The 10,196-nt window shown below is 38.8% G+C and overlaps 1 protein-coding gene across 1 annotated transcript; it reads left to right on the top strand.

Moving 5' to 3' along the window:
- The first annotated feature begins 2 nt into the window (after positions 1-2).
- On the top strand, positions 3-6,711 carry KCNV1 (potassium voltage-gated channel modifier subfamily V member 1). Its single transcript, XM_011360363.1, has 3 exons — positions 3-469; positions 1,323-1,852; positions 5,145-6,711. The coding sequence occupies exons 1-3, from the start codon at positions 3-5 to the stop codon at positions 5,654-5,656; spliced, it is 1,509 nt and encodes a 502-aa protein (XP_011358665.1). The 3' UTR covers positions 5,657-6,711.
- Positions 6,712-10,196: the final 3,485 nt, after the last annotated feature.

Below are 10,196 nucleotides of genomic sequence, written 5' to 3'. Positions count from 1 at the left end.
GGATGGAGCTGCCTCCCCGCGGCCGCGCGCTGCTGGATTCGCCTCTTGACAGCGGCTCCCTGACCTCACTGGACTCCAGCGTCTTCTGCAGCGAGGGCGAAGGGGAGCCCCTGGCGCTCGGGGACTGCTTCACCGTCAATGTGGGCGGCAGCCGCTTCGTGCTCTCGCAGCAGGCTCTGTCATGCTTCCCGCACACACGCCTGGGCAAGCTGGCAGTGGTAGTGGCTTCGTACCGGCGGCCCGGGGCCCTGGCCGCCGCGCCCAGCCCCCTGGAGCTCTGCGATGATGCCAACCCGGTGGACAATGAGTACTTCTTCGATCGCAGCTCGCAAGCATTCCGCTACGTCCTGCACTACTACCGCACCGGCCGCCTGCATGTCATGGAGCAGCTGTGCGCGCTCTCCTTCCTTCAGGAGATCCAGTACTGGGGCATCGACGAGCTCAGCATCGATTCCTGCTGCAGGGACAGGTACCCAAATGGCACGCGGTGACCGGGCGGGGAGGCGGGCGCGGTGGAGAGAGGGCGGCAGAGGTAAAAATGTGAGGCTTTGCACAAGCCTCGCAGAACCCAGGCCTAAGAATACCTGTGGCCACTTCTGCGCTGGAAGCTGGGGAGGCGGTGCAGGCTGGAAAGCATCAAGGCTGTTTTGTAATTGGAACTTTTGAACCTAATTCTTTTTTGAGTGAATGTATGCCAATTTATTTATAAGGCATGGGAGGTCAGGCCTGAAATAAATATTTGGTGACTGAATAAATGAGTTAGAGAAGCTATGCTCCAAAAGATGCATGTATAGGGAGCATTATCAGTTATCAAACCGAGGACACTCACTTTAAAAACTTGGACAAGTGCTTTAAACATAGAAGATAGAAATTTAATTCCTTAACTTTGATAATGACTTTGCTATTATCTTTCTATTACTACCATTTTTTCATAAATACCTTTCCATTTCTCTCTCTCTCTCTCTCTCTCTCTCTCTCTCTCTCTCTCACACACACACACACACACACACACAATTCCATGACAAATTTCTGTTCTTGTTACAAGAAAATGGGAATAAAATACATTAATCCAACGTAGATTTGCTATGTATAAATTCTTTTGTATAAACTTCTACCACAATAGTGTCATTTAAAAAATAATATATCTAATGAGAAATTTAGAATTCCATGGGCAAGAGACAGCCTGGGTAAAACATGAATGGACATTTTCTACATTTTATTGAAATAAAAAGCATGACCTCACTGTCAAGTTTAATTCTCTTTTACTTCTGTATTAAAAAAAAAAAAAAGTTGACTAATCACCAAGTTGTCTTCTCTAAAAGATACTTCAGAAGAAAGGAGCTGAGTGAAACTTTAGACTTTAAGAAGGACACAGAAGACCAGGAAAGTCAACATGAGAGTGAACAGGACTTCTCACAAGGACCTTGTCCCACTGTCCGCCAGAAACTCTGGGACATCCTGGAGAAACCTGGGTCTTCCACAGCTGCCCGAATCTTTGGGGTCATCTCCATCATCTTCGTGGTGGTGTCTATCGTCAACATGGCCCTGATGTCAGCTGAGTTAAGCTGGCTGGACCTGCAGCTGCTGGAAATCCTGGAGTACGTGTGCATTAGCTGGTTCACGGGGGAGTTTGTCCTGCGCTTCTTGTGCGTGCGGGACAGGTGCCGCTTCCTAAGGAAGGTGCCAAACATCATAGACCTCCTTGCCATCTTGCCCTTCTACATCACCCTCCTGGTAGAGAGCCTGAGTGGGAGCCAGACTACACAAGAGCTGGAGAACGTGGGGCGCATTGTCCAGGTTTTGAGGCTGCTCAGGGCTCTGCGCATGCTAAAACTGGGCAGGCATTCCACAGGTACGCAGATTTCATTGATACCTTTTAATTTGCCTTTGTTTGTAAACTTTAGTGCTTTGACCACAATCCAACAAAAGCAACTCTGCATCTATACTCAAAATTAGCAGCCTCCTGATTTTACCAAACCATGATCTCCAAAAAGGTATTGGGAAGCAAAACCTTAAAGTTTTATCATGGGTATAGAGGAGACGATGCCTCTCACACTCTTTTTCTCCATAAGAGTATTTGAGAAATCATTTGCCCACTTGTTAACCTCAATTTGTTTTATCTCACTGCCCAGACGATGTACAGAAATGAAAGACTCTGCCTCTAGAAGGTTACAGATAAAATATGCATAAACAGCTCATAAAAAGATATGCATAAATTATATATGATACATTAGAACGTGAGCCAGTTTCTCTTCTGTGTCCAAGGATGTGCCTACCACACACGTTCCTTGGCAGAAGAGAAAGTCAGTCCTCCAGAGGCTTCTCTGGCTATGCAGAAAGAGAGATGACCAGGTACTGGTAACCTTCCCATAAGTTTTGAAGAAACAATGGAAATATTTGCTTTGGAAGAAAGCAGAAGACACTAATTAAATATTTTATCTAGGATCTGAGAATTTTCTTGTCCCTGATCTGGGATGCATGAGAGAGATGGTAACAAGAATTCCATAGTTTGGGATGTGTATCATAAAGCCTTGATAATCTAATGAACACTCTCTCTAGAAAAATCTCCATACAACACACAACTCTGCATGAAAATAATAGTCAATGGTGGGGGAAACCACACAAATCCATGAAAGATGATCCTTCCTCTCTGGGGGCAGTGATCCTCAGTGGCCGGCTCTGTAGCTGTTGGATGTTCCAGAGTACATATGTGTTACCTTGCGTTAGACTTTAAAGACAAGAGGAATCCCACGAAAATCTTGTTAAAATGCAAATTCTGAGCCCCAATCCACAGAAAGTCATATTTTAGTATTTGGGGTTGGATCTAGGAGCATACACTTTAACAAGCTCACAAGTGATTTTGATGTAGGTGGTTCTTGGACCACGCTTTGAAAAACACTGAAGGAGGACGCCATGTTAGTATCATACATATTAATGTAATACGTATGAATAAAAATAATTTGGCTAGAGCATCCTACTATCGCCTTATTTTTCTACATATATGCCTGAGTGGTCACCTAAAAGAAGTTAATGGCAGTTATCTCTTTCTGCAGTTACAGAGAGAGATTAACCTCAGCTTCCCCCTACATCTTGAGGCAATGAGGACCGATGCTAACATCATTTTGGGAGTGTGTTTGAGTGTGTTTTCCTAGCTAGGCTCACACGCCAGGGATTTGATAATGGGGTTTCCAACAACTTTTAGAAGTACTACTCTTTGTTTTCTGACACACATAATGGGATGCTTTCTTCTAGTATTTATAAACTCTTCACAGGATTCAATTTAAAAACACCCAGTAAAGACTACATTTTTTTTTTCCCCAAAAGAGAGGAAAAGAAAATAATAGTAATTTCCACAATGTCACCTCTTCAAAGGGTTTTTCAGTTCTAAAGTAGTACAAAGTGTTAATAAAGCCTTAGTTTATTGAAAAGATATGAACACTTGCACAAATGTTTGACAATTTTATCTCAAGCCTTACATTTGGCAAAACATAGACATAGATGTCATATTTCCCCATGTAATAATTACATATATAAATTGAGAGGTATTATACAATACAGTTAGGAGAACAATGACAGGCCAAACAGCCTGGGTTTAAATCCTGGCTCTGTAGCTTTGTACAAAAGATGCTACATTTCTGTGCCTGTCTTCTCATCTGTAAAATGGAATAATAATGGCAACATCTATCTCATATTGTTTTTTGAGGATTATCTGAGTTAATAAATGTGGCATGCAGAAATTCAGGCCACTTTACATTTCTTTACAAAATCGTTTAGAAGATCTCATCTTGAAATAAAAACAGACTCCCCAAATGGTCTGCTTTTCTTCATATGTTGTCAATTTATTTCAGAAATGCAATTCAGTACAGACACAGCAAGGTCAATTTTTTAAAAGATATTCTAAAGATATTCTAAAAAAATTTATTTTTGAAGTTAAACCCCAAAATTAATATTCACTGATCTGTAAAAAAATTCAAGAATATTTCAAAATTTTAAGAACAAAATCAAAATAATAGAACACAAATAGTATTTTAGTGCACTACAAGTAGTCTCCAGTGAGTGAATAAAAATTTTAAATGATTCTAAGAGGTAGTGCTTTGGACTTCAGAGACAGTATTATTGTGACAGCAGATTGATATGACTTCGAAATATAGATACACTTTTAGCAATATCTCTCTAGTGTTAGAGAAGATACCTCATTCAAATCACAGTCCCATTACGACTAGGGCACACCTTACTCTCCCTAGGGCTTAACCTCTTCAGAGATGGGGATGGACTCTCTTGGGTCTGTCTCCCAGGGGCTCGATAAACCCTCAGAATAGCAATGGGGAATCCACCCAATGCCTCATAGTGATTTTCCTAGTGGCTTCAGTCCTCCATACCTTTTTGCTGTGGAGGAATATTCTGTTTTCAGGTCTACCTCCTTATAAGAATGTAGAAATTCTATGTATTCAAGGGAGGTATTTCCCTATGGCTTTGGTTTGAAGGATGAGAATGTCAATGGGTGCCATGGGAGTTCCGGAATCCCTCCTAACAGACCTCTCCGAATGTCCTCTAAGTGTACATATGATGCTCTCTCATCAGTTTTATAACTGATGCCTAACTTATTTCTGCTGCTTTCACTCTTTACTGCCTCTTGCATTCAGATAACAATACCCTCATTGTGTTAAACTTTATTGGGAGGGCGAGAAGAAAAGATGCATAAAATATAAAGAGAATGCATCAAATTGGCACTAGAAAAATGTGTTGAAGTGATGCATTAAAATGCAGATCTGACCAAATGAGCCCTCCACATGCAACACTGCAAAGTTTTCCCATTGTATAGACTCCAGTAAAAATTCCTATCATACATCCTCTGCTTGCTCACTTATTTTTTTTATAAATAATAGGTATTTAATAAATACATAAGTAAGTGAATGCATCTAACTATATTTCTTTTTATCTTTCTCAATCCTGCCCCATCAACCAAACTAAGCTTCCTGAAATAAAGATTGATTTGTCATCTATGTTTCCCCAGAACTTAACCCAATGCTGGAGTCATAGTAGATGTGAAACGCATGTTTGTGGGTGGATAGTGGAGAGGGGGAGGGGAGGCGGGAGGAGGAGGGGAGGAGTGCCAGTGACTGACAGTAGTTGTTCTATTACAGGATTACGCTCACTTGGAATGACAATCACCCAGTGTTATGAAGAAGTCGGCCTACTGCTCCTATTTCTGTCCGTGGGAATTTCTATATTCTCAACTGTGGAATATTTTGCTGAGCAGAGCATTCCCGACACAACCTTCACAAGTGTCCCTTGTGCATGGTGGTGGGCCACAACATCCATGACTACGGTGGGCTATGGGGACATTAGACCAGACACCACCACAGGCAAAATCGTGGCCTTCATGTGTATATTATCCGGAATCCTTGTCTTGGCCTTGCCTATTGCTATTATTAACGACCGCTTCTCTGCTTGCTATTTCACCTTAAAGCTCAAGGAAGCAGCTGTTAGGCAGCGCGAAGCTCTGAAGAAGCTAACCAAGAACATTGCCACTGACTCATACATCAGCGTTAACCTGAGAGACGTCTATGCCAGGAGCATCATGGAGATGCTGCGACTGAAGGGCAGAGAAAGAGCGAGTACTCGGAGCAGCGGAGGAGATGATTTCTGGTTTTGAATTTGCTTTCAGTTTATTTACAAAAGCTTGTGTAAAACTAAATCAATTGATAAAGCCTTGATTTGGTTGTCTGTGTACTGCTGAGGGGTCTCTGTTGAATACTACCTGTGTTAAGTTTTGCTGATACATTGCTTGGTCTACTAGAAGAGTTCCTATCCCCCCAAACAACAGAGCATTGCTTTGATACATTTGAGTCTCAAAAACAGCCATTTAATATAACCCAATACAACTAGGCCAATATGCACATGTATTAATTGCCAGATATAAAATAATATTGCAATACATACAACAAAGTTAAAAGTTTTGTGTCTCACGAATTTTAAAACTAGTTTGTACCACTAATGAAAAAAAATGAAAGTTAAACTGCAAAGCCCAGAGAAAAGTCGTGACATTTAAAAACACATTGAAGAACTTTGCTATTTAAAGATATTCCCCAAGTAAATACACCACTCCTTTCTGCATCAGTTCAAGCTGTTGAATACAACAATTAGCTTTGCAAGAGAAAATCCCAGTTTGTTGGTCATAGATTGTGTCCCTATCTTCCCTCTGATGCAAACCACTGGTCACAAATGGACTGAGCTCTGTATTCCATTATTATTATTGGAGGTGGGGGTCCCCAAAGTACTTAAACTGCAGTAGGAGAGTGCTGTAGAAAGCCTTAGAGAATTGCACATCTTCACCCTCCCTGCTGAGTGCTGTCTGTGGAGTATCAGATATCTTACAGCACTCCACAGAAATGAGATGGTCTTTGGGAATCTCCTTATTGATGTAGTGTTCAACTTATGTCTTTAAAATTATGAATATGCAAAGGCGAAGCAGTGAACATCCTAAATTTATTAAATAGTTTTATTTCGTAAAATGAGAATAATATGTTGAATAATATCACCGGATGAACTCAAAGATCTTTCATTTGTTAAAATACATGGAGTGTTGGGGTACATAACAAATGTTCAAACTTTGCATGCATTTTTACAGCATTTGACAATCATTCATGATGATAATAAAACTCCTAGATATCAGGTTATATAATTAAAACCAAATGCTCTAAACCTAAACATTAATTTATGTTTCCCATAATTCTAGTAAATGAGATTTTTAAAACTAAGAATAATACAGAGTTTCACTTTAAAAGCTGCATACTCAACGGTTGTGATAGTGTTCCCAAGTGGAAGAATATTGGTTCTTAGGGGACAAGAATATCTTACTCTTTACATTCATAAAACACATATATACATGTAACACATAAACAGATGTAGAGTATATCTACAGTATTAAAATTTCATGGGGTATGAAATGAGAAAAAAAAATCCTTGCCAGGTTTGGGTGTGGTAAGAAATAAACATGAAGAAATACTGCTATTATATATAGCTGTACCGTATTTTATCAATTCTACTGAACACGCCTTATTATATTATGAACTACAAAGGAAAGAAAAAGGAAGGAAAGGGGAAGAGAGAGAGAATGAAAAAGAAAAGCCAATCAATTGTAAGATGCCACCGAGTGTCAAATGCATCCAGATTTTGGCTATGTAAAAATTTAAAGTATGCATTTTAAAATCAATGAACCTCCAGTGATATGCATGCTTAAGCTCTAAAAACATTTTTATTGATGGCGTGAGCTTTAGATTGTATGCTAAAATACTTTAATCCACTGGGTTTGTTTTTCCTAAATATTATGAAAGATTGAGGAGATATGAGTAGAAATAACTAAATATCTCCCCTCTTACACAGATCATGGTTCTAGAGCATGGCATAAGGCCACAAGTTCTAATTAAATCTGTTCTGCAGTCTGAAGGGCAAAGAAAGTTCAGACACATAAGGCAAACTCACCCTGGCTTCCCCAGAACTCTCTCCAACAAGAACAGTTACTCTGATCCAGGACCACACTCTGTATGCATCATGTTTTATGTACCTTTATCCTCAAAATATCCCCATTATACAATTAGTATTCATGTACTCTTCTAAGTATATATTTTGTATATTTATTCATTCAACAAATATTTGTTCAGGACCTAACTCTGTGCTGGGCACTAGAGATTTTTAAACCAGATGAAGTCCCTTTTCTCTTGTATTCAATATTCTATTTGAGGATGTGAGGGGAACACGATGACAAAACTGAGGTATAAAAAGATGAAGTAACTTGCCCACATTTACGCAGCCCATGCGTAAGGGACAGAGCCAGGAATCAATTCCAATCTGCTAGACCTTAAAAATGATACTCCTAAAAGTCACATTACATATTTCATTATCCCCATACAACCTATGTAGAGGAATTCACTTTCTAGGCAGGCAAGTCAATTTTCTGTGGGTGAAAAGATTTAATACGCCTTAAAAATATCTGCTTATTCTCAGAGGTGGAATGGTGATTTTAAGGGATAGTTGCTCTCATACCTTATAGTCATTATTAAATAAGAAAAATATTATCTTTAGAATACTTAATAGTTGGAAAATGAAAATGAAAAAACTATATGCGTTATATATTTTTTTTCATACCACAGAAGATTCTAAACATGATCTCCACAATGTGGTATGTTAGCTGCATAAATTTTATTGTTAAGATGTGGACATTTCAAAAGAAATTTTTAAATATCACTGCTTAGTCAACTTTGCTGTTATATAACATATCAGTGTACTTATTCAACAAATGTACATATAAGTAAGCAAACCAAATTTAAGTAACAAATCAAGGCAGGAACTCTTAATTTTATATCATATCACTTAAAAAACATTTGGCATTTCTTTTAAATCTAAGAATTATTGCTATAGGACAATTTAATTTGTTCGGAAATGTAAATAATGAAATTATTGGCTTTCTTTAACCTCAGAGAATACTAATTAAAAATATTTGCATGCACAGAGGTAATTCTTGAGTAACTAAAGAGCAATTTTAAGGAATTACTGAGGTATCTCTAATAGAAGTGGCATCATACTCATGTTTTATTGTTTATATATAAGGAATTATTGCATTTATTATTTTAACACAAATTACTATTAAGTACAATTTATTAGATGCTCAAACAAGTTGACTGAGGTAGAAAACCCTGAACTGTTTCAGTGGAACTCTTTGTTCAACTATCATTGAAATCTTTTCACTACAGAAAATCTATATACTGACACAAGTTATCTAAGCAAAATATCATCACGGGTGAGCTTACTGCTTTGACAAATTTTTTCACTATATATTTTGTTAACATGAAAAGCCCGTTCTTTCAAAATATTAGCCATTAACACATCTGTTTTATAAATCATTCTACATTCTGAAGGGCAAGATATTGGTTGGCAAGTGATGTGTTATCACCTTGCTGATTTCCTTTGCAAAACACCCCCAATCCTAAATCTCTCTCCAACCCATGCTGAGATACAGCATAAAAATGTCACATAAGGAGAGCTTTATTTATAAACCCCACTGGCAAGTGCTTACATGGTATGTCTTCAGGAGTAATGGGATAACCCAGATGCTCACCATCTTCATGTCTTCACTTGCCTTATATGAAAATCTCTCCCTTACCTACCTACCCCCTCAACTCCACTGCCCCTCTATCACTTCTTGCTTTACAGTCAGTAAAACCCAAGCCCTAATTCATCCCTATCCAATGCCTACTTGTGCTTGCACCTGAAGAGTTGATTATAATTACAGAGAAAAATAATGTATGCTGACTACTCTCACTTTACATTCATGCCTGCAATCCCAAATGGGTTCTTAATGCTGCTAGGCAATCATATTGCAATTCCTGAATCTATTCACTCTCTCTAAATAAATATAAACCTCTAACACCTCCCTGTGATTCCATTTTCACTCAGAAAATAGAATCAGATTTTCTGCAAGGTCCAGCACCCACATTTATCCACCTACCTCCATCTGTTCCTATTCATTCTGCCTTTGTTCCTATTATAAGGGTTGAACCGTCCTATCTCTCCTCTCCGACTTTAGAATATTGCTTCAGAAAGTTTTCGCCCTCCTCTACAATACCGTCACTTTTCCTACTGGATCATTTCTATCAGAATACAAACATGATTTAATTTTCCCATCTTAAAAATAAAAACAAAAGTGCACAAACAAAAAAAAAGCTCCTCAAGTCTACTTCCCCCGATTGGCTATTCTCCTTTATGGCAAAGCTCCTCTACAGCATTTTCGATACTCGCTCTCTCCATTTCTATATCCACTTTTCCTCGTATTTTTTCTTGAAAAACCACTCAAGTCAGTCTCACATCTCTATTTCCTCTAAAAAACTGTTCTTCCCAGGGTCAGCAAATATACCTTCAATGCTAAACCTAATTATTAATTCTCAGACTTTATATTACTTGATCCATAGGCAGCAATTAAAATTATGGGCTTCCTTGAAACATTTTCTTCCCTCAACTTCTAGCCCACCACACTTTCCTGACTGTGCCCCATCCCACTGTTGATTCATTTTTTCTGGTTGAAGTGGGTCTGTCAGAGCTTAATCCTAAGTGCTCTTCTCCTCTCTTTTTACATTGCTCCCTTGGTAAAGTCATCCTACTCTACGGCTTAAATACCAGTGATGCTTGGTCAACTCCCA

This window comes from Pteropus vampyrus, unplaced genomic scaffold (assembly GCF_000151845.1).
Source record: "Pteropus vampyrus isolate Shadow unplaced genomic scaffold, Pvam_2.0 Scaffold54, whole genome shotgun sequence".
Classification (NCBI taxonomy): Eukaryota; Metazoa; Chordata; class Mammalia; order Chiroptera; family Pteropodidae; genus Pteropus; species Pteropus vampyrus.
This window is presented reverse-complemented; position numbering and strand designations above follow the sequence as displayed.